The 25,438-nt window shown below is 43.5% G+C and overlaps 1 protein-coding gene across 3 annotated transcripts in view; it reads right to left on the bottom strand.

The window, feature by feature from the left end:
* Window positions 1-426: 426 nt before the first annotated feature.
* The window catches only part of lmx1bb (LIM homeobox transcription factor 1, beta b), a gene marked incomplete at both ends in the record, with an annotated part of 91,953 nt that continues 66,941 nt past the window's right edge, over window positions 427-25,438 (bottom strand). The window contains 6 exons of one of the 3 annotated variants that reach the window (XM_080739336.1): window positions 427-584; window positions 1,935-2,096; window positions 4,579-4,645; window positions 5,060-5,137; window positions 6,363-6,538; window positions 10,395-10,627. In XM_080739336.1, coding sequence (XP_080595462.1) covers window positions 427-584; window positions 1,935-2,096; window positions 4,579-4,645; window positions 5,060-5,137; window positions 6,363-6,538; window positions 10,395-10,627 — 874 coding nt within the window. Of the gene's footprint in view, window positions 585-1,934; window positions 2,097-4,554; window positions 4,646-5,059; window positions 5,138-6,362; window positions 6,539-10,394; window positions 10,628-25,438 lie in introns of all 3 variants that reach the window. The other 2 variants (XM_080739335.1, XM_080739334.1) reach the window with 2 other exon arrangements.

Below are 25,438 nucleotides of genomic sequence, written 5' to 3' on the forward strand. Positions count from 1 at the left end.
TCCATGTAGTGTAATGAAACACCACAATGAATCCAGGGGCATACAAAAAAAAATTTTAGTTTACAATTGATCATGCACTGTATAAACTCGCTGTGTTATTTGGTTTTGAGACGGTATATTCAGTGGCTTCAATATGTACTCGTTTTCTTTAAGTGAACAAAGAAAGGAGCAATATCTCCTGTGACAGATAAGCAATCCTACCAAATAATCTAACAATATTTTTTTAGGTCTCTTCCCCAGGAATCGTCACTGTTCTCCAACAGTGGTTTATTTAACTATCTTTGCGTCAGCTTCCATACATAACCAGGAGGCTACTGGTGTTCCTTTCACTGTCTTGTCCATAACGATGTAGAAACTCCTGGCCCTCCGGCCTCAAAGTTGAGATGTTACAGTTTACTGTATTCCGTGTTGATGTTCTTCACTCTTTCATGATGCAAAGTAAGAGTTCTGCATGGAATAGAGCCGGTCGATGGGGTTTCCCACGCGGGCTTGCATGGAGTTGACTTCCGATGACGCCATGAAGCAGTCGCTGAGGCTGGTTAAGGACGTGTCGCTGTCTATGTCGTGGAACACAGAATCGTTTCCTGCGGAGGGAGGAGATCGACATTTAGTTTGGGCGTTTGGCCATTAGAAGCATCGTGTACTGTTACGCACAGGCACACACGCATCCCATGGTATTGATTACAAAATCAATTCAATCTTGTATAGCAGATTTATGACGCTGTTGTGAAACGATAATTACTAATAGCCACATTGAGAAATTGCTATTGTGTGTCATCACAATTGTGCAAAACTGTTTTGTTAAGGATCATCAAAGCCCACTTTTTGCTGCCCTCACTGGGACAATTGTGGTCTACGAAGGGGCATGTAAACAAGGGGGCATCCTCCTAACAGATCTGGTTAATAGCAACTGTTTACGCCTTTCATAAAACCTCAACATGTTATTTCTCTGCGGGGAATAGTTAACTTTATTACACTCTGGATCTTAATGATAGTGTTGCACAAAATGGGGACAGTGTGATGAGACATATCTTTTAATGCCTTGCCAATATTGTTCTCTTCCCCCGAACCAAAGGAGAGTGATGAGACTGGGGATTTGGGTTTTCACCACTGAGAGGAACTAAATGGAGGCAAATTATAAGGAAGTTATGAACTTCGCGAAATGGTCCCTCTGGGACGCGTTGAGGACAGCACTCAAAAATGTGTTGTTCCAGTTACATCCTGTGGACTAATACTTGATTGACGGGCTTCTTCCATCTTGTTTGTTTCTTTATACTTTGCTGCATAGCTCGCGCACACAGACGGACGGACGGACCGGTGGACGGCCGACGTACCGACGGATGGACGGACACAGACACGCGCACACGCACACACACACACAGACACGCGCACACACACACACACACGCACACACGCACACACACACACACACGCACACACACACACACTCACACACTCACACACACACACAATCAGGAAGAACATACGAGACCCTTGTTGCTCGTCTGATAATGGCAATCAGCCACCGCGACTCTGATCATTGAAACCCAGCGATCACTTTGATCGCACATTAAGAACTACGTGTACCGTAGATTGCCACCAATGGAAACGGAGAAAGAACTTTTGCCTCAGAGGAGGGAGAGACGGGGTGTCGGGGTGTTTGTGTGTGTGTGTGGAAAAGTTAAAGTCGTATTAAATTTATTTGAAAACAAACTTCAAAACCCGACGCCTTGTGAGCATGCTTGTGTTATCTCATGTGGGAGGGGAAGCTGCTCGTATTGCTCTGCGAGCGGTCTAAATCAAGGGGCTGTGGCCAGGACACATGTCCCACACTAGGGAGTTATGAGCTAACATCAAGGGATGAGTATGAGTGTGTGTTTTTAGGGGGGGATGGATGGCTGAGGTAAGGGGGTAAGGGGACGTTAGATGCTCACCATATGGATTCATGTGGTCACCGGGCATCTGTGGGGGGGTGAGCCCCTGTTGGAAAGGGTCTGTGCTGTAGCCGTTCTGGTCCATGGCAACCAGCTGCTGCTGTGCCGGGACGAGCGGCGTGAAAGAGTTCATCATGCCCTCCATCCGATTGGACATCACCTCTGTAAGACGGCCAATCAGAATGATGGAAAAGTGTTATCGAGTGTGTGGACACGGTCAGTGGGTGAATCTGACCGTGTTTCCAGTCAACTAAGGACAAACTGAGAAAAAATGATTGTGCTTGTAGATTCCAATATGACTAATGTAATGCAATCCATTGAAATGTAAGTGCATCACCAGTTCACCAAATATAAATATCTATTTGAATATAGCTTACTTAACTGACTTGTCTGACTAGCTGTCTAAAGGCTCTAACAGAGTCCAGGGTGAAGAGCTATTCACTTCACCGCGTTGTAGTTTCCTAGCTATCACCTAGGCTTTGTTATGTATTTTTAGGTGATAGCTAGAAAACTACACCGCGGTGAAGTGAATAGCTCTTCACCCTAGACCGGGGGTCAGCAACCCGCGGCTCTAGAGCCGCATGCGGCTCTTTAGCACCACCCTAGTGGCTCCCTGGAGCTTTTTCAAAAGGGAAAAGGATAGGGGGGAAAAATATATATTTTTTGTTTTAATATGGTTTTTGCAGGAGGACAAACATGACACAAACATTCTTAACACTTTCCAATGCTGTAACATTTTGACAGTAGGCATTTTGACATATAGACTTTTTTTTTTTGCAAAGTAAAGCCCTGCTTCATCATACAATACTGACGCACAAAAGTAGTGAAAACAGACGATCTACAAGCACACAACGCCTCGCGGTGCGAGGCGTTGAGTGCTCGTAGATCGGCTGTTTTCACTAGTTTAGTTCATTTATTTTGTAAATGATAAATACAAAACAAAGTTTTGGACATACAAGGTTTCCACCCGACAACGACGATATATAAGGCTTTTATAATTTTTTGCGGCTCCAGACAGATTTGTTTTTAGTTTCTTTGGTCCAATATGGCTCTTTGAGATTTTGGGTTGCCGACCCCTGCCCTAGACTCTGATAGAGGCTTAAGTGTAAAATGTCAAGTACCAGCAACGTTGTATTGCGAACAGGGCTGTGCGAGCGAGTTAGCCGTAGCTACTCCCGCGAATCTACTTGGATGACTTGTGTGTATAGCGTTATCATGGTAACCTATTTGTTAACGTTGGTACAGAGTGATTCTCTCACACTTGACATTAAAAATCTTGCTCTTGGCTTTCAGAGTGGTGAGTGGGAACCATAGTCCTTGTGGCTTTGTGACTAGAGCCCATCCCCCTGCACTTTCCTTTACAGTGGTGAGGCCTTGTGAAATGATGTTTGCCATTCATTCCATTTGGCTTCCAAGTTTTCCAAACCATCCAGATCTTTTGATGTGAAGTTGTTCTGGTTTACATTCACATTACATGCATCTCATGGCCGTGTGAACTCTACTCTATAATAATATTGAAAATAGCAGATCACGCCGTGCTGTGAGCTTGTAGATCGGCTATTTTCACTATTTGGAATAGTGCTTAATGTACCTTTGCCCCTTCCAAGAATTGTGATGGAGTCAAAATGACAAGTACAGTATGTATTTGAGTGAAACTATCCAACAAATATGAAGAAATATCAAGTAAATGTTACTGTCCGCCACTGGTGAACTCTACTCTGTCTCTTACCCTAACTCAATTGTTCTCAAAGATTTCAGGGACTCTCTAGGTTCCTTTATGGGGGTCTAAATTGACCCTTACAAGTCTGTAACTTTGACACCGTACACTGTCAAAGTTAAGGGGAGACCTTCAAATTTCAAAGTTTGAGAACCAATGCCCTAACTGACTACAGTACAGCACGGACACTTGTAGGTCATAGTATGTTCAATGTTTCACACATAATACTTTGAGAGTGTTTGGACGACGTTCCTCCCACCCTCCTTCCCAGCTCTCTGCCACGCTTCACCCAAACTACAGCCTCTCGTCTCTTCAACCCCCACCCATGCAAACGGAATCATACCAGGTCACACATGAGCAGAGGCCATTACGATTGCCCAATGCTGTTTGTGCTATTTCGTTAATATGATTAGACAGAAGCATACATGTATGTAGATCAGAGTATAGCATTATGGTCCCATCCTAATTTACAGTACATTTAGATAATCCATGAGTTATTAGCAGTAATGTCTTTAAATATTACGTTATCTACACAGGACAGTGAAGAGATTCAGCAAAGAAGTGGAGAAGAGGGATGCCTTAAACCAGTGTTTCTCAAAGTAGATTCCAAGGACTCTCTAGGTTAATTTAGACCTCCTTAGGGAGGTCTAAATTGACCCTTACAAGTCTGTAACTCTGACAGTGTACAAATGGAACCAAATGAACCCTAACGGGTCCATTTGGTTCCATTTGTACACTGTCAGAGTTAAGGGAGGACCTTGGAATGTAACAGTTTGAGAAACACTGCCTTAAACTGTGGACGTTGTAGGCCCATTTACATGCAGTCACATTAACCGGTCAGGTATACTGGGATGTAAGACAGACCCTACGCTTTTAGTAACATGACTTCTAAAACAGTTACACTGAGGTGCAGGTTCTGTGTCGTACCTTGACCGAGTCTTTGAGAATTCTGCTGTTCCTGTTGCTGCTGCTGTCTCCTTGCCAACTTCTTCATCTGTAAAGAAGGAGTCAAAGTTGTGAGAAACTCCTCAGACTAACATGTGCACTCTTTAATTTAAAAAGGATGCTCCTCGCTGCTCACCCTTGAATGAACTACATAAACTTGTATCTAAGCGCATTTCATTGTCAAATATCAAAGGCCTTCAGAGATAGTATCAAAAAAGAGGAGGGTGTAGACATTTAAAGGCAAGAGTGAGGTGAATTTGTAACTTTACTGATGTGAAAGGAATGCTGTGATAAGTTTAACACACATACACACACAGTCTGGGTGATTTATTATTTGGATTATTAATTGCCCTTTCCCGCAAATTCAAGAGGGAACCAAGCTGTTGCATGTGACCTGACTCATGTCTCTAAATAAAAACAAAGTCATTCATCATAGGTTGTCCTGCGTTAAAGGCTCTCTCACCTTGGCTCTCTGGTTCTGGAACCACACCTGCACCACCCGAACACTAAGTCCTGTCTCAGCAGCCAGTGTCTCCCTCACCTGTGAAAAAAGAAAGAAAAAAAGGCTTTAGACATCACACGACAAAACAAAAACCCTCCACAGCACACGGAAATAGTTTGTGTCCTTTATGTACCTGGCACATTTCCCAATGGGCACTTTGCCCCTTTTATTTGCTTTGATTTCAATGAATGTTGAATTAATACAGCAGTCTCTTTTAGACCTCTTGGTTACTGCCTCTTCAAAGCCTTTGGACTGGCTGCAGTCAGTGCATGTTTTTTAGGGCCTGAGCTATGGAGGCAAGCTCTCCTCTCTCAGAATGTCATTTGGAGCAGGCGGACTGTGTTACAACTCTACCTCAGTTAACACAGAACAGAATGCTGCTCGCCCACTTCAAAGCCCAGCTCTGAGGTGGGGGGGAAACTTTTTTTGAATTTGAGAATTTTATTTGTGAAACTACTGTAGGCCTCGTGGCAGCGCGCATTTAATACTCCATGTGTCCCCGAAGCCTGATGAAAGCCAGGGAAAATAATAAAATGCTGTATTAAAAGATAGTGCAGAAAAGTATGGCAGCATCTAGTGCGTCTTGGTTAAGTGCCTGACTAAAATGTCTTGTCTTATGCATAATAAGACTTTGAACATGCGTGCACTTTGGCTTAATTTATACTTGGTCGTCCGACTCTTTTGACAAGTGTCACACAGGGACGTGCTGGGCCCCTGATTCAGCCCGGGAAAAAGAGTTGGAGAGGCCCTCATTGCGTGCTATAGAGAGAGATCTCTCTCTATAGCACGCAAAAGGGCTATAGAGAGAGATCTCTCTCTATAGCGCTGCTGCTACTCAAAGATTTGCCATTTCAGATCATGACAAGTGACAACCCAGTGGGCCAATTACTGTATATTTCGTCATTGTCGGGTGAAAACCTTGTATGTCCAAAACCGTTTGTTTTGTATAAAAGTAGTGAAAACAGCCGATGCACCGTCCTGACCACTCAGCAGAGAAGGGCCTTTAAGGCCTCCTTTGAGGTCTCCTCCAAACCCTGTAGAAAGCACGATCTGCTGTTTTACTACTTTTGTGCAACGGCCTTGTATGATGAAGGCCATCATACAAGGCTGTTTTTTATTTTTTCCTAATGGCCGGCCTGGACCGGCCGGGAATGAACCGGCCGTTCGGGAGTTGTCCCGCTTTTCCCAATGGCCAGCACGTCCCTGGTGTCACACCACAAAAATGATATGTTTTCAACTGAAACATATTAGCCTGCTGGCTCACCTTTCTACAGGGTTTGGAGGAGACCTCAAAGGAGGCCTTAAAGGCCCTTCTCTGCTGAGTGGTCAGGATGGTGCGAGGCCGCTTAGGCCTCCTGGGATCCTTCGCGTCGTCTCCTTTCCCCTGGCCTCCAGCACCTTTCTCTGGCTTGATGTCCAACTCCTCGTCGTCGCTTTTCTCTGCAAGAGAGAATCATTTCTCCGAAACATCAGTAATGGTTTTGAACCGACTACTCCCCCTTTAGTCAGTGACAGTCCGCTGATAAATAGATATTTTTGTTCTTCGCCATTCCGAGGAGATTCAGACACCACGAGCCCCATAATCAAAGGAGACACACGTGTTTTTAATACTTTGTTATCAATTTATTACAAAAAAGGAATAGGCCGGCGAGCACGATTAGACTTAGGGAAGACCAGCTCTTATGGGGAGAGCGCAACGAAATATGTGCATTTGTTATTGAACTGGACACTGTGTCACTTATTATTAATTGCAGTCAGCTTTGGCTGATTTACACTGAATCAATATTTGATAAGAAAACTACATCCACCACTACATGAAAAGCATATGGGATATGCAGCCCTCAAGCGACTGCGGGAGAATGTGACTTTTTGCACTTATGCAGAGCTCAAAATGGTGACCATATCTAGTATGGATTATTAAATTGTTACTGTCAGCAAAAGGATATTAATGTTTTGGGTGATAATAAAACCTCTTTCATTTTCATGGCTCTCTATCGTACAACTACACCTTGCCATTAAAACAAAATTACACCGTGGCTTTATGAGATTTCTGAGATATGTTACTGGAGAAATACTTATGACAGTAGCTGTTCACATTAAACGCTTAATGTGTTTGCAGTTATTATAAAGTCACCGTTCAATCAACCCGGCACAATTTATTGTTTCAAGGAATGTTCCTTAGTTAATACGGTTCTTTGAACTGTATATTGAATGCAAGTTTTAGTTTCTGGTGACAGACATAAGAACATCTGCATCGTTTAGTTCCCGTCAATGGCAAACGAATGGGTCAAATAATCAAGGATGAATTGGCACAGTCAATTTGAAAATAAGCAAGCATTGATGCTGGGTTAAGTGATTTTAAGAAAGAACATTTTCCATTTTCTTTGAAATCCATTTTAGAAGTGCAGTCGACAACATTCAGCCGAGCATGTTGGGAAATTACCAGTGAGAAACAGTTTTTCCTGGTTATAAATCTACTACAGTATATATAAAATCTAAAAAATAAAAACTATCAATCACTTAAAAGCAGGAATTATCCTTGAACTCAAAATCACAACCAGCGTAACTGTTAACAAAGCCCAGTGACATGTTCAGTTCTAGTGATTTCTGGAAGACGTACAGTGTCAGGGGCGTCACAAGGGGGGGGGGGGGGGGGGGGGGGGGGACTGAGTTACAAGGGCCCAAGGTGGAGGGCCTTAAAATACTTTAGCCATTGAAAAATAGCAGATATAAAAGCTCACAGCGCGGCACCGAGTGCCGCGCTGCGAGCTTGTAGATCTGCTATTTTTGAAAAAAATCGTGAAAATGTGTGAATATATGTATTTTTTAAGCGGACATTTGTAACTAGAATTTTGCTTCTGGTGGGTCCCTGGAAAATACATATTTTAACATGGGGGTCCATGGCCAAATACATATAATTTTGGGGGTCCTTCACATGAAAGGGTTTGAGCACCACTGACATAGAAACATAGGTAAAAAAAAAAAAAAAAAAAAATCACAACTTTTCACAATTTTTCAAGAATAGCAGATCTACAAGCTTGTATATCTGCTATTTTTCAATAGTTAAAGTACCCAGGGCCCAGAATTTGCTGCGACGCCCCTGACGTGATGGCATGGCGTGTCACGTCATCTGGTTCTGATATGTACTGTACCATATATCTCTGCATCTCACCACTGGAAACCTACATTTCATCGGCGACATGCCGAGGTTAACCTCTGCTCATGTCAACATTTTCTCAATCTTTTGAATTTTGGGAGTCAATTCACCGACACGTGTGATACACCGACTGGGTGGACACAACCGAAACGAGGAAGCAAAGCAAATATTCCTATAAGTTGACAAAAGTTGACACAGGCACAGATGTATTTGACAAATTCCCTGCTTTTGTGCATGTTTGAATGCGAGCCAGATGGCAGCGAACAGTGGGGTTTGGCGAGACGCCTCAACGTGCGCGCGCGCGCGTACGTGTGTGTGTGTGTGTGTGTGTGTGTGCGTGCGCGTAGAGGGCTATAGTAAAGGAACACTGGAGCTGATAAGAGTTGGAGGCGCGCTGCTTGGCTTTCTGCGAAAAAGGCCCCCAAATCCCTCTGTCACTCACCATGATACAGTGATTTAATTCTTTCCAGCACCAGATACCGCCCACGCATGGATAGCCATTAACGCATTCAGAACGGGTACACATATTGTGTATCATTATTTTATGCTTTTAACTAATGAAAAATAGCAGATATACAAGCTCACAGCGCGGCACCGAGTGCCGCGCTGCGAGCTTGTAGATCTGCCATTTTTGAAAAATCGTGAAAATTTGAATTTTGACCCGGTTCTATAAGTGTCTTTTGAATCCTTCTAAAAAAAATTGAAAAAACCAATGTTTCTATGTCAGCTAGCAATCTGGCCAGCCATCGTCAAAGAAAAGGTCCTTTTCACTTAACTGGAGCTCAGTTAGTCTGTTCTTAAGCGACTACTATGACAGTGGTTCTCAAACCTTTTCATATGAATGACCCCCAAACTGATATTTATTTGGCCATGGACCCCCATCTCAAAATATTTAGTTCCAGGGACCCCCCCCCCCCCCCCCCCCCCCCCCGAAGCTAAATTTGAGTTACAAACGTTCGCTTTGAAAATACATATCAATTTAAAGATTTGCACACATTTTCACGACTTTTTCAAAAATAGCAGATCTACAAGCACTCGGTGCCGCGCTGCGAGCTTGTATATCTGCTATTTTTCACTGGTTAAAGCAGTCAATAATCCTAGGCCTGAATGGGTTAATACAGGGTGGCTTGGCTGTGTCCTGTTCCCACTTCCTACTGTACATCATAAACCGGCGCTCCTCGCCCCAAATTAGAAAACTAACAAAATCAACCATCAAAAGCCGTCTCAGAAGTCCCAGATTTTTACTGCCGGCGCTGCATGGAGAAGCATGAAGCTTGTGCTCCAGTTTAGTTTCTTCTCATCCAGGAAGAAGAATTATTTGGAAAATTCAGACATATCAGCAGGTCGAAGCCCCAAGGAAGGAAGGCTTTGGCAGCCCAGTTCTTTGAAATGTGCAGATGTTGTGCAACAATGTGCCTCGTCAGTTTTTTTTTATTTTTATCACAAACTAGGGCGTTCACCAAATATTCGAATATTCTAATATCAAAGTCACTATTTGATGTTGTTCACCGAAGTCGAATATTCGAGTATTTTTATTTTTTTATTGTTTTCTCTTTAAAAAAGATATAGTTTATAAAGTTTGGCTAGATAGGAAGTCAAGAATGAGTTGTCAATGCCCCTGGTGGATGAATTTTTTAATGCTTTATACCAGCGGTTCTCAAAACTTTTTAGGCTGTGACAACCAAAATAAACATATTTGAACTGGGGACCCCCACCCTGACAAGCACTTGGAACTGCAGGTATTACATTTAATGTGACTCAGTTCCGCAGATAAATATTGTGAAAATAGCAGATCGTCTATTTTCACAATGTTCCTCTTGTACTTAATATTTGACAGTTTGGCCAGTCCTGTCGAATATTCGACTATTCGAATACTTTGGGGTCGAATAATTCGAATACTAAAAATAACTATTCGTGAATGCCCTATCACAAACATAATTATTAAGGACAGGCAGCAGTGGGTGCTGCAGTAAAACGGAGGATGGATTCAGGACAGAGACATGATGGAAGACTTCTAGGTTGGCTAACACCACCGCGGTATGGGTAATACACCATACAGAGTACAACACCCTGGTGCCATTTTACGATGGCACCCGAGTGTTGTTCCCAGGCTGGTGTGAAAGGGTGCAGAGCGCCCACCTGAGTCTGAGTCATCCGGACTCACGGAGCTGAGCAAGTCCTTCTCCCTCTCGTAGTCGATCTTGCACAGCAGCTGACCCTCCTTCAGGACAAACTCGTCGCCTTTCCTCAGCTGGCGGTCGCAGACGCAGCAGCAGAAGCAGTTGAGGTGGTAGACACACTCCAGGGCGCGCATCACAAACTCTGTGGGGGCGATCTTCTCCATGCAGCCACTGCACTTGGTGGCAAACAACCTGAGAGACAAAGAAGTAAAACATATGGTAAGATAAGATGAAAAGCAAGAACACGTGGCATGTCAAATCATATTAATACAATGATTATACATACAGTTTGAGCAAGGGTGGACTCGGTTGGAATCAAGCCCAAAGTCAAGACATTTCATTGATATCATATGATATGATATAGTACTTTATTGTCAGTGCACACTGAAATGTGTCTTGCGACAGCAGCCATGTATGCGAAACATAAATATAAACATTTGACACAAAGGAACAAAAAACAGGATTACATACATGAGGATAATACAGACAAGAGCAATGTCCACTGCCTAGCCTACCTCTGGCCAAACTCATTAAGCCTTAAAGTCGACTGATGGACAAAGGACCTATTTAGTCTGAGCTTATTGTATGCTGGAACACCGTATCTCCTTCCTGAAGGTAGCAACCTATATTCTCTATGCAACACATGGCTACTGTTAGAGGTAATATTTCTTGCCAACCTTAGAATGCTGTTATCATACGTAGATGTATATAGCCTCTGAAGTGGTTGTCCAACTATCTTTGAACAAATGTTCAGTTGTTTCAGCAGTTGTTGCCAGCAGTGCCAGCAGTGCTGTAGCATTTCATAAATACAACTTTAAATAGGCGTTGCTAAATCAAGTATGAAACTTTTTTTTTCATATTGTGTTGTAAATCTGTGCAGGGTTGGTGCCGTTGTGTAGAGCAGTTACTTGATGTTTCCATCAAGTGGTTTTGATTAAAGTGTGGAGGCAGGGTGACCAGATGATCCTGTGGGCAGCCATGGAAGTGATCCCTTTGACAGCAGCTCATCTGTTAAAGTGCCGAGGTGGACTCAGCCCCACATCATCCCTCCTGAGTTCAGTCATGGGCACCCACTCTCTGTCACACATCCAGGAGACTGGATCATTTGGTCGGTGCGATCAGATGATCCCAATTAACCACTTTCAATGGCATCCCTACAGCAGGGGGTCTTCAATGTTTTCAGGGCAAGGACCCCTTGGTTGAGAGAGAGATGAAGCAGGGACCCCCACAACCTGTTCATAGATTTAGTTTCATTGTTTGACAGCACGATCATCAGTGTATTTTGGATTCATGTTAACGTGTGTTTTCAGATATTTAACCACTTGAGCCGTCAATACTTAATAATAAACTTGACCTTTCACTGTACTTAGTCTGCTCTTTCCCCCCTCCAAAGCTCTTTGCCGAAAATAGCCGATCTACAAGCTCACAACACCTCGCAGTGCGAGGCGTTGTTAGCTTGTAGATCGGCTATTTTTGGCTAAAGTTCTCAGAATATGGACACTAGGGTTCAAGTGGTTAATATAAGGGGGGGAAACGAGTTGCTATCACACAAAGATTTGGAGGACCCCCTGTAGTAACTCTGAGGACCCCCTAGGGGTCCCGGACCCCCTGTTGAAGACCCCTGCCCTACAGTATGTTGGGCATGTCATTATAGGCGGGATAAATAAATACTGTAAATAGATAAATAAATAAAAATAATAATAATTTTAATAGCCGATCTGCAAGCTCACAACATGTCACGATGTGATGCTTTGTGAGCTTCTAGATCGACTATTTTTCCTATTCACCGTGCAGCGAAAATACTGTAGAGTCTCGATTGCCATATCCACTGAACATTTCCTTATATCCCCGGCTATCGTATACCCATCAGATACCTGTGAGTGCCGATGATGATTCATAGCGTACTAGCAGGGAGCCTCGTGGTCAGTTCATATTTCATCTTAGAGGTCTAATATTATGCCACCGTCTACCAAACACTGCGCCGCTGCCTGCCGCTATTGCCATTTCCCCGACAACACCTCTATCTTCTTTTATATCCTTTCAGGAAGATGTTTGTATTGTTTTATTGGTGAGCGAGAAGACATTTAATTCATCCCCCCCCATGTTTTGAAGAAACCACATTAAACGGAGCAGGAAGGCAGAGAGTGTGGTTGATCTTGTCCAGCCGTAAAGCTGGATTTATTAGTGGCCCCTTTGTTTGCCCTGGTCTGGAAGACAGCTGGCAACCGCCTATCTATTTGTGGTGAACGTCTATTTCATTGTGCAAGGCTAGGGGAGGCAGGGAGAGAGAGAGAGAGAGAGAGAGAGAGAGAGAGAGAGAGAGAGAGAGAGAGAGAGAGAGAGAGAGAGCGGCAATTGACATCATCTGCTGCAGGGCTCGGGACAGGGATGAGCGATAGTGATGAATATAATGTGTAAATATGAGTGGAGAGAAAACCAAAGGATGGTTTTGTTATGGTAATATCATTGTAGGTGCTGATTGAGTACTGATAGGGCGCGGGTGTCTCTCTCTCTTTCTCCCTCTCTCTCTCTCTCTGTGTGTGTGTGTGTGTGTGTGTGTGTGTGTGTGTGTGTGTGTGTGTGTGTGTGTGTGTGTGTGTGTGTGTGTGTGTGTGTGTGTGTGTGTGCATGTGTGCGTGCGCGTGCAGGCCAGCGGGTGTGCGCGTGTGTGTGTGTGTGTGTGCGTGCGCGCGCATGCGTGTGTGTGTGTGTCTATATATATGCATACACCCACACATGCATGTGTGTATGTGTATGTGGCACAGTGCTCGGTACAGCAGCTGTATGCATTTTGGAAACAAGATAGTGTGGGGCTGGTTGCTGTCTGCGGAGCTTTGTAAAATCATTGCTTTGCTACTGCCCATCAGAGCATGATCAACAAAGCTATGGTACAAGTCCAATGTCAATGTTGAATTTCACATGCAATCTTAATTACATCATAATGATTGATGGGTTGTGTTACTGTTTGCTTGATAATCATCGTTCCCCATGATCAAGAATCACATCTAATAACTGACGGAGAATTAAGGCAGTCGTGATCCCTCTGGCTTTTTATCTTTTTAACAATCACACACACAACAGGAAAACAACAGAGATATCAAAACTGGCACTTGCAGGGTTCATGAAATCCTTTAATCTTCCATTTATTACAATAAGTTAAGAAGATTATTATTCAACTATGGAAAAACCTCATGGATAATCCCTTGAAAAAGAAATTTCTGGCATGTTTCTCAAACAAGCTGAGTTCTTGTTTAAGTGACCTGCAACCTGGATTTGTCTTCTAAACAAGTCGCCAATTCTGGTCATCGCCAAGGAAAAAAAATATTTGCAAAAGCAAATGAATAACATTTAGGGAAAAAAACAAATAAATCTTACATCAGCTCATACATCTAAAGACAAACGGAAGACGTCACAACCCAAAATTGTGTTCGATCTTTCAACGGGATTAGCATGTTGCATGCTGCGATTTTGGGGCAAAAGGGGTGATGAATCTGTCAAGCTAGTTCCCATCTCTAACTCTAATGTTTAGCTAATGATTGGAGGCTTAGCCTAAGAACGAAAGAGAAAGGCTGAGGAAATGACTTGTTAGCACGGTCCTGATATGTCCAAGCTTCTGCATTCACCTTCGACAACCGCTCTCTCTCAAATCTTCTCATCCAGATGAAAACATTCTCATTCAGGCCTGCCTTCCCTTTCTTCCTTTTCCTCGGCCGACTCTAATCTTGTAAGCCATTATTTTTCTATTTCCCCTCTCTGTCACTTTGCATTATTTTTGCTGCTGTAATTCCTATTCGTGCCTTCTGGAATCTTCCTGTCCTGCTTTGTCCTCTGGCCTAATCCGGACTTTCTGCCTGTTTTCAGTCCCCGGTCCCCATTCTCCGCGGGGTTCAGATGGAATAGCCACGCATGACGCCCCTTCTATGGCAACCACACCTCCACAGGAAGGCAACGGCGACTTCTCGGATGGGCAGAGAGGGCCTTTGAGAAGCTGGCAGCAGCAGCAAATCCTTCTCTAAGGAACAAGGAGAATTAGCAGGGAGCAGTGGACTAGGGATTTAACCCTACCCCTCTCCCTTTGAAAAGGCGCAGTCAGTCCCACTCCCGCGGCTCGCCACAATCAAACAGAGGAGGAGTGGGGAGGTGGCAGCGGGGAGAGGAGAACACAACTCCCTGAATGACACAAGCAGTGGATTGTGGAGGAGCCCTAATCCCACTTTAATACCTTTCCAAGTTCGGCTGCTAAAGAATGCTCTTTAAAACAACACCGCTGTGTGAGCAGTGAAGCGCTGGCCAGGGGGAGGCACGCCATTCAACCTCCCTAACATTACCTGATTAGTGGACTGAGGCCCAGGCCTGAGCCCGGGCATGCCAACTACAGACAGGGGAGAAGGTGTAAATGATAATTTTTTATACTATATCGTCGTTGTCGGGTGAAAACCTTGTATGTCCAAAACGTTCATTTTTCATTTATCATTTTAAAAATGATCTAAACTAGTGAAAACAGACGATCTACAAGCACACAACGCCTCGCACCGCGAGGCGTTGTGAGCTTGTAGATCTGCTGTTTTCAATATTTTTGTGCGACGGCCTTGTATGATGAAGCGGGGCTTTACTTTGCGAAAGAATGTACACATTTGAAACTTGGACATACGAGGTTTCCACCCGACAACGACGATATATATATATACAGTATATTTACTTCATGCGTTAATAAACACAACATGGCCTCTCCCAGCTCAAGGGATAACATCACACACTGTGCAGGTATGGTAGACCGACGACATAGAAGGTTACAACGGAATATATCTCTAGATGACATGACAAATTGTTGTGTAAACTCTTTGCAAAGACCCACAGGGACATTACGGCCGGGATGAAGGGGGCGCAGTCGGTGACTGGGATCTGATTTAAACGTGATACAGGTGACCAGTGTCTGCCCTTCCTCTGCTGTTCTAATCCCAGTGACCCGTCAAATGAAGGTTTGTATCGACTTCAAATCCACTTTCTCAGCCCTCGCCGTCTGGGTAACACGACTCCCAGCGACGCAGGAGAGGGTCAACATTGGCATGATCAGCACCTCCTCTCTCGTCTGTTTATAAAGGACAGGGGAGAGTTTAGCGAGGGGTATATAGCTGACAAAAGAGGGACCAGACCACCGGCATGAGAACCCCGCGTCCCTGCCGCCTCGCTTTTTCTCCTCCCACACCTGAGAGCGCGGATCGAGCGGCGAGAGGCCCTCCTGTGTGGATCAATGGCCCGCATCTCAAGCGGAGAGGTGTCAATATTTATCCAAGGCCTCCCCGGGACTGGACTCTCATAAATAGTAAAGGAGCTCGTCTCAGCACATACCTCTCTCCCACAGGAATCATTATGTCCCTGCCTTTAATCCACAACGTCCACGTAATCCCTCATCAGTTCCCTCCATGGGTTCCTTAGCACTCTATAGCACTCTCATTTACACCTTTTATCACACTGCTGAACGCTGCTCGTAGTCGTAATGTTACAAGCAAGCCCTATAATTGGCCATGCAGAATAACAGATTAAATAATAACAAGAAATAGTCATAATAATTGCGACCATAGGTCGCAGTTTACTATCAGAACCGTCACAGCTTGTCTGTAGACGTCCGTCCGAACGGGGAACACCTGACACTATGGTTCCCCTGACACATCACTGTGACATCCCAGTGATGTCAGATACTCAGAGCAGGGATCTCCATATATGGGCTTAAAAGGGATCGTATCCCAGATGATGCCCTTTTAGGGGAACCACACTAACAGAATCCATATATGGCCAAGACAGATGGAGCGACCTCGCCTGCTTTTTGCCCTTAAACATCTTACTGGTAATAATAATCAGAAACAACGCATTATGACTTTTTTACATGTAAACACTCCGACTGAGCCAAGTGCAGCCGAGAGAGCAGGTCTCTGTCTGTCTGTCTGTCTGTCTGTCTGTGTGTGTCTGTCTCTCTCTCTCTCTCTCTCTCTCTCTCCCCCTCCAGGCCACTGCTCTCTCCCTCGCTCCTCTCCTTCCAAAGGCACTTTCGAGAAGTATGCACTTTCTCTTTGAACAGATTATAGGCAACTTAAAGTGTGACAACATCTTAAGCTTCTCGCCACATGTTGCCAATGATTTCCCTCCACAGACATTACATTTAATGCTTCTGCCACGGCGATAAGGATCAGGAGGGGCTGGGGCGGGATAAAGAAGCCCGAAAGAGTGAGAGCAAAGTGCCAGGGTGAGAGAAAGTAAGAGAAAGAAATAAGGGGGGAGGGGGCTTGTGGGGCTGGGGGGAGCTTGATAATCATGCTACATTTAGCAACACATGCTTTGGTCTCACCTGCTCCGCCGTTCTATTTGAACAATCCTTCGGAGAAATACCACAACAATTTAGGGAAAGAATGGCCAGGGCTATTATGTCACCGCATCCCTTCAAAGACAGAAGGGATGAGGATTAGCCCGGGGAACAGCTGTAAGCCATTACTTTGAAGATGGGCTCTCTACTGTTGTTGAGGCAGGAAACCTGTGGCCGTGCCAATCACACCGAGGTGAGGGATGAGGTGTACGAGGCAGGTTGCCTGTTGGCTTCTGGACGCTACGGACGGCCAGGGGCGTCACAAGGGGGTGGAAAGTGGGACTGAGTTACTAGGGCCCAAGGTGGAGGGGCCCTAGTAACTTTAGCTATTGAAAAATAGCAGATATACAAGCTCACAGCTTGTAGATCTGCTATTTTTGAAAAGTCGTTAAATTGTATGAAAATCTTTGAATATATGTATTTTTTTAAGCGGACATTTGTAACTCAAATTTTGCTTCTGGGGGTCCCTGGATCATGTGTTTTGAGATGGGGGTCCGTGGCCAAATACATATCATTTTGGGGGTCCTTCACATGAAAAAGTTTGAGCACCACTGATATGGAAACATAGGTTTCTTGCACACATTTTCACGATTTTTCAAAAATAGCAGATCTACAAGCTCGCAGCGCGGCACTCGGTGCCGCGCTGTGAGCTTGTATATCTGCTATTTTTCAATAGTTAACATTCATGGGGGGGCCCGCAGTGAATCCTTGTACCCAGGGCCCAGAATTTGGTGTGACACCCCTGCAGACGGCCTGCGTGGAGGTATTTTCTTCCACTATAATAGCCAGCTCCCATCTCGTGATGCCCTTTTACATCATGGCTTCCAACGATGATGATGTCCACCACTTGGATCCCAAACAACATATCACGAAAACTACTGGTTGGGTTGCCATGGAATTTTATAGGATATTTATAGGATATTGGTGACCCAAAGGCCTTTCCTACAGGGCACTGTTTCCCAAACAGTGTCCCATTTTTATGGGTCACGACTTGAGTAAAAATCCCATTTTCTTTCCCTACATTTAAAAGAATATAATACAGTATATTTCAATATAGATATATTTCATAAATGTATATACCGTATATATGTATATATATTTATTTATATTTAATTAAATAAATATATACAGTATATTATACATTTTATAAACCAAAAACAAACAAGAAATTCCATAAACAAATATATAATTAAGAAGAAGTGAAAGTAGCCAATCTACAAGCACGCAATGTGGCATGACCATACAATAGAATCCCTTTTCATGCCCATCAATATTAAGCCCATATCTGGCAATGCCCATATATGGACATAATATTGTGTCAGTCCAACCAGTGTGGTTGACGCAACACGAGTCACACTTCCAAATTAATTCTGTCCTTGTCCCTTTTATGTCCATATATGGAGATCCCTGTCCCGATATCATCAATATTAAGCGCATATCTGGTAATGCCCATATTTGGCAATGCCCATATATGGGCATTATATGGCCAAGACAAAATTCATTTGGATCACCTGGATGTCCAAATATGAATATCACAACACTGACCACATCAAACCCTGGATATCCATACATGGAGACGACTGGATCATCACCTAGATCTCCATATATGGAGCTGGTCAATACCTCTATACATCTGACCTCACTGACTCCATATATGGATATAGCTGACCTGTTCTGACATCATAGTGATGACTCGACCAGCTCAGCAGAAGGGTATACATGACAAAGCAACCTTGTCGCAACCTTGTCGCTTCTCGCCCTTAGGGGGTCTTACTGGTACTAGATTTTAATAAATAACCTTTATTGCGGTTTTCAAATATTTTTGGAAACATGAATGTTTTTTTCTATCTATGGCACAACAAAATTGCCACCTCTGCTGTGCCCTAATAGTGCAACTTTGGTCAAAATCCACTATCCATCTATGGCACACAAAATACCTTAACCCATTTAGGCCTAGAATTATTGAATGCTTTAACCAGTGAAAAATAGCAGATATCACAGCGCGGCACCGAGTGCCGCGCTGCGAGCTTGTAGATCTGCTATTTTTGAAAAAGTTGTGAAAATGTGTGCAAGTCTTTGAATATATGTATTTTCAAAGCGAACGTTTGTAAATCAAATTTTGCTTCTGGGTGGTCCCTGGAACTAAATAATTTGAGATTAGGGTCCGTGGCCAAATACATATCATTTTGGGGGTCCTTCACATGAAAAGGTTTGAGAACCACTGACATAGTAGTCTCTCAAGAACAGACTAACTGAGCTCCAGTTCAAGTGAAAAGGACCTTTTCTTTGACGATGGTGGGCCAGATTGCTAACATAGAAACATAGGTTTTTTTGTTTTTGTTTTTTCAAAAAAATTCAAATTCTCCTGAAATAGCAGATCTACAAGCTCGCATGTGAGTTTGTATATCTGCTATTTTTCAATAGTTAAAGCATAAAATAATGATACACAATGATGTGTACCCGTTCTGAATGGACAGACAGATTGCCATGAAAGTGCTGAGCACATTCAGGCTCCCCTGAGAATGAACCAAACTGATTTTTGGTGACCCTATACAGTCTTTGCTCCAGTCTAGCGCAATCCATGGGCCAAAATGACCATTTTCACACAAGATATCGCAAAATTGAATAGGAAGATTGAAGGAAATGGTTTTGGCAACCCCATGGCCTTTCGTCCAGTGCAGTGGTTCTCAGCCTTTTCTAGATCAGGGCCTAGATGTTTGTGGCCCACCCATCTGACCACTATTAAGTCCTATGATGGGCCTTGTGTATTTTCAGAACATCTTTATATATTACATATCACAATGAAAACAGATTTTTCCAAGGTTTTAGAGAAATTTTAGAGAAAAACAAGGTTTTTATTGAAATATAAATGTTATATTCTCATTAAAACCTGCAATAACCTTGTGGCCCACCAGTCCCTAACCCATTAATAACAGGTTAATAATAATAATAATAATCTACCTTCAGCCAGATTTAAAATAAATACCTGTTTGCAGACCTCCCCTACATCAATCATTATTTCTTCCTCTAAAGGTCAAAGGACCTTTCTATTTTAAAGGTCAAGTATAGTGCCTGTCGTCTAAAGACCAGGGAGGCAGCAGAGGTCTTGAAGTGGCCAGATTAGGGATAGGCTACCATCTAACAGACGCTCCATAGGGCCGATGCATACTCCACTTTTAGAGCCCAGCTTAAATCGGTTCGTCCGTCGTAACGCGACACATTGTGAGCTTGTAGATCTGCTATTTTCAATAGATTTTGAAAACATGTGAAATGGGACATTCTTGACGGTACTTTACGTAAATTTTGATGCCAGTACTTTTACTCAAGTGCATTTTTAATTCCGGACTTTTACTTTTAACAGAGTATTTCTACATTGCAGTATTGATACTTTTACTTAAGTAGGAAAAAATTTGACTCTGTGGGTACTTTTTCCATCACTGGCTCACGTCAGACCCTACCGCATAGCCTACGTGAATGAGGGTTTGAGCAACGGCAGGGGCGTCAATTGGGTATGGCAGGGGTATGCAGCTGCCATACCCTGGGTCCAGGGGAGAAAATAAAAGTTACTTTCAAATATAAATCCATGAATGTCTCCTTGTCTATCTGTGCTGGTTATTATGTTGTTAAATTACAGTAAAATAACTACAAATGCAAAATTTAACAAAATGGTCACTTCAACAAGGTATTATAATTGTATTCTCCACACTTGTATTCTCCCCATCTGGACAAAATGGTATATTCCCAGGTTCCGCAGGTCAGCTGCACAGGAGCAATTCATTATTGTTAATTGTGGCATGTTTACTAACATGCCAAATTTAGCTGCACTTGAACAACCATTCCAGGCTGCCATATACAGCCCAAGAAACCGTAGAAAATAAATGTATCATGCCTGTTTCTAAGGTATGGCAACATGGCTGGTGTCTTGCGCCAAGACACCAGTCATGTTGCCATACCTTAGCTTTTTTTTAACGGACGCCACTGAGCAACGGTGTGAAAGCTGCACTATGGATACGTGTTAAATAGGAAAACATTTGATGCCCAGATGTTTCACAGTGCACAGATGAATGAAAAGCAAACCTTTTCAACTTCATCTCAACATTTTGAAAATTACTTTGTTATGTATGGCTGGGTTGTCCGTTTGATACGGCAGACACTGCTCTCTGACCACACGCTTCTAAACATAGCACCCTGAAATTAGCCGATCCCCATGGCTAATTGTTTGCAGAGGGGGAAAAAGGTATAAGCAGACACAGTAACATGCAATAGAAAGGGATTAGCGTAATGTGATGGAGTGTCTGCATAACTTAACGCAGGCAAGCTAAATATATATTATGGCTTATTAACCAAACCTTTACTTCGGGATGCACAACGTGGATATTTAAACGACCATTCTTAAGCAGATCACTTGAATACGTGTGAGCTGGACTGTGTAGTAGGAGGCTACAGTACGAACGGCGATAGCGATGATACCACACACTTAAATGATCCCAGTAACCGATCCGTTTTCATAGTATCAGCGTTTCTCTTCGGAGCATAGATTCATGGAAAGTAATGAAGCCAAATAAAAAGTGCCATGCTTCCCGGTCCCCTGGGCCAGCTCCAGTCAGCTCTAAAAGCTGCTTAATCACCATCCCGTGCTTACTACATTAGCATAATAATGGCCTTTAAATTGAGGCTCTTTGTTTTTTAATTAAACTCCCAGCAGGTAAAAGTAAAACACATTAAAGGGAGATGTGTACAACACTAATGGCCCAAAGGTGCCTTCTTCATCACAGAGCCCTGGCCATGGGGCTCTTGCATGGCGCTTCCCTGTGCTGGGGATAGCAGCACTGGCTGCCTGGCAGCCTAGGAGTTCACTAGGGAGAAATGAGACAATCTGATTGCTCTTGGCATGGCAAACGGCTAGATAATAGCTGAGACGTGTTAGCGTGGCTACGCACCTGCCCTACATTACAAAGAGAACACACGTAGTATAGTGTTTGTGGAACAGAACAATATTTTGCACGTGGAGAGGGAAAAAAAGAAAGATGCAGCTTACAGTTAGCTAGTCACCTGCTGAGCTGAAATGTTTTTTTTTTTTTTTAAAGATTTGTTTTTGGGCTTTTATGCCTTTAAATGGAAAATGGTAAATGGTGCATTTATATAGTGCTTTTATCCAAGGCGCTTTACAGAGATTGTGCATTACATTCACCCATTCACGCACACATTCATACACCGGTGGCGGAGGAAACCATGCAAGGCACCAACCTACTCACCGGGAGCAATTAGGGGTTCAGAGTCTTCACCAAGGACTCTTCGACATTAACTCAGGGGGAGCCCGGATTCGAACTGGGAACCCTTCGAGCTCTAATAAGGGTTTCTCTACCTCTGAGCTATGCCGCCCCTTTACTGGATAGGACAGTAGACTGACAGGAAATGGGGGGAGAGATGGGGAGTGACATGTGGCAAAGGTCGTCCGGATCGGGAATCAAACCGGCGACGCTGCCAGTCATCCATGCCTGTGTGGCAATGCCTAAGTGGTATGCGCCTGGACCAGTAGGCCAGCGGGCGCCCTGAGCTGTAGTGTTTCTAGTATCAACTAACCCACACATACCCTTTTGTAAAATAAATATGGCCACTTTATTTCTATGGCAGCATGAGCTCCAATGTGCTGGAATGTACAGCCCCTCAGAGAAGCCCCTGGCCACATAGAAGGCCCCAGTTATAGCTCTGTATAACACTGTACCGCACAACTGCACAGAAATGCCAAACCGTATAAGTCGTTATTCAAATGATCACGATCCAAAGGAAATGCATTTCATTAGGTTATTAGTTGACCTGTGATAAGGAAGATCATATAAATGGCTCTACTTAAAACCATTTCACCTTTGGGACAACCAGATCTTATTTTATTGTTGTTTGGGACACGATCAACACAATCCTGAGTTATTGTTTGTGTTCAATCTGTGTTTTTAGATATTTTAGTTTTTCAGCATGCTACAAAGCATCACATGATGCATTTTGCATCATATGATGCTTTGTGATGATGCTTTGTAGCATGCTATCTGCTATGATGCATTATGCATCATATGATGCTTTGTAGCATGCTGAAATACTAAAACCCGAGGATCCAGAGATCTAGTTGTCTTTCTCCACCAGGCCCGAGGAACCCGAGAATTTAATATGCTTTAATTGCTATAAAACAATTAAAAGTATAATCGCTGTTTATCGCAGATCAGGCACTAATTGCCCCCGGAAAAGTACTTCCGGTCCCCGGCCATGTCCGTTTCCAGTGGAAACAGAACGGGGTGTCACCATGAAATGGGACGTTAGCTTTAGCTGTAAACACAGCCAAAGCTATATCGGCAATAGATGGATCATTTTTCAATCAGATTTTTTTGTTTGAAAGCTGTGTGTGTACAAGCCTGGTGCATACCAACATGCACGATCGTGCACGATGGACACGCTCGTTAAAAGGTAAGAGAAGTCTGGCAATAAAAAACATAGTCGATTTTGATTTATGGCAGAGACTGTTAAGAAGCATTGAGGTCACGTGATTCTAATTTATAGAGGCTTGATATTATCGCAAGGTACAGTACAGACAGCAGAAGGGATTACACAAATATGCTTCGGCAAAACAAAAAGTGTCATTCGGAAAGGAGTCTCTACAAAATGACGTAACACTACTTTCAGCATGTTAGTTCTTCTACTTCATATATCATTGTGTCGGGTGGAAACCCTGTATGTCCAAAACCGTTCGTTTTGTATTTATCATTTAAAAAATGATTTAGAATAGTGAAAATAGAATAGATCTGCTATTTTACACTATAGTTTTGTGCGACAGTCTTGTACGATGGAGAAGGGCTTTACTTTACCAAAAAAAAACACTTGGAGATACAAGGTTTCTGCCCGACAGTGACTATATAAATGTCATCTTTTTTTCTTTTCCTTTTTTTTCCAATTCTGTGGATTCACACCAAGTGCCAAAAGCAACAGCGATATGCAGAGTATTGTCTTGCAGTATCAAGTGCTCCGGTGCCTCCGGTTCACATACAGCTACTAATGACTCATGAGTGTGCACAGGGGCGTCACAAGGGGTAGGAAAGTGGGACTGAGTTACTAGGGCCCAAGGTGGAGGGGCCCTAATAACTTTATCTATTGAAAAATAGCAGATATACAAGCTCACAGCGCGGCACCGAGTGCCGCGCTGCGAGCTTGTAGATCTGCTATTTTTGAAAAGTTGTGAAAATGTGTGAAAATCTTTGAATATATGTGTTTTTTAAGCGAACATTTCTAACTCAAATTTTGCTTTTGGGGGTCCCTGGAACTAAATATTTTGAGATCGGGGTCCGTGGCCAAATACATATCATCTTGGGGGTCCTTGACATAGGTTTCTTACACACATTTTCACGATTTTTCAAAAATAGCAGATCTACAAGCTCGCAGCGCGGCACTCGGTGCCGCGCTGTGAGCTTGTATATCTGCTATTTTTTTTAATAGTTAAAGCACAGGGGCCCCACAGTGAATCCTTGTACCCGGGGCCCAGAATTTGGTGTGACGCCCCTGCCTCCGGTTCACATACAGCTACTAATGACTCATGAGTGTGTGGCACCCACGAAAACAGGAGGCTTTCTTTGCATGTTATGGAAAGCATTCGACTCTGCAGCCACACAGCTAGAACAAAGCTCGTGTTGAGCAGTGAAAAGACAGTGCGGTGGGCAGCAGAGGAGGCTAAGTACACATCTAAACACAAGAGTAAGCAGCCAGGCACACATGCCATGTTTGTACAGCTGGTGTTCCGAGTATTTAAAAATGAACGCAACATCACATTTTGGTCCCATATTCAGAGCTGCAAACAACAAACAACGCGGGCCGCTTACAGCGACGGCACGAGTGAGGACAAATAATGACAATTAACGTTATATGGTTTTTCCTTTAGGTTTCTCCGCATATCTTTACCTGTTCTCAGAGCGGCTAAGTTGATCCTTAAGCAAATAAATTAGGAGCCTGTGAATTACAAGCCTGTTATAAAGCGCTTTGCTCTGCCTCTTGTCACTACCAAAGCCCCAAGTAACCGAAGCTGTTTGTAAAACCCATCTCTCCAGCCGCCCCGCTGGAGATGTGACATCTTTACAGCACGCTGCTCTCTAAGAGCGAGCAGTCAAAGACGCAGTCAGCGAGGCCTGGATAGCTCACCATTTAAAGCCACTGTAAATTCCTCTGCACCCATTTTATATTTTTTAATAACTCTATCGCCAGGACTCTCTTTGTCTGCCCCTTCCAAGCTAATCTACGTGAGGTGGTGCAGAGCCCCCCATTAAGGGCTTGGCCCGCTCAGCGAGTCATCCTGGCTGACTGCTTCTTCTGAAGGAACTGCGAAAGGAAAGACGGAGATGGCTACAATGGTTCTAATGGCTATCACATGTTATATTGCTATGGCTGCCTTATAACCGACCACAATACAGTAGGATTTCTTTCTCTTTTTTTCTACTCATGAAAGTGGGTCTCTGGCCTTCTGAGGTATACAGTGCTAGATGGGGGAGATCAACCGCTGTGTGTTTGCTATATCGTTATATAGACCACAGTGCTTACATCACCATCAGAAAGCAACCGAGGTCTGGTGTCTAATCAATTCCATGCCAAACCGTGCTAGCATAATACAAAAA

Source organism: Nannobrachium achirus (assembly GCF_963921795.1).
Source record: "Nannobrachium achirus genome assembly, chromosome: 12".
Taxonomy (NCBI): Eukaryota; Metazoa; Chordata; class Actinopteri; order Myctophiformes; family Myctophidae; genus Nannobrachium; species Nannobrachium achirus.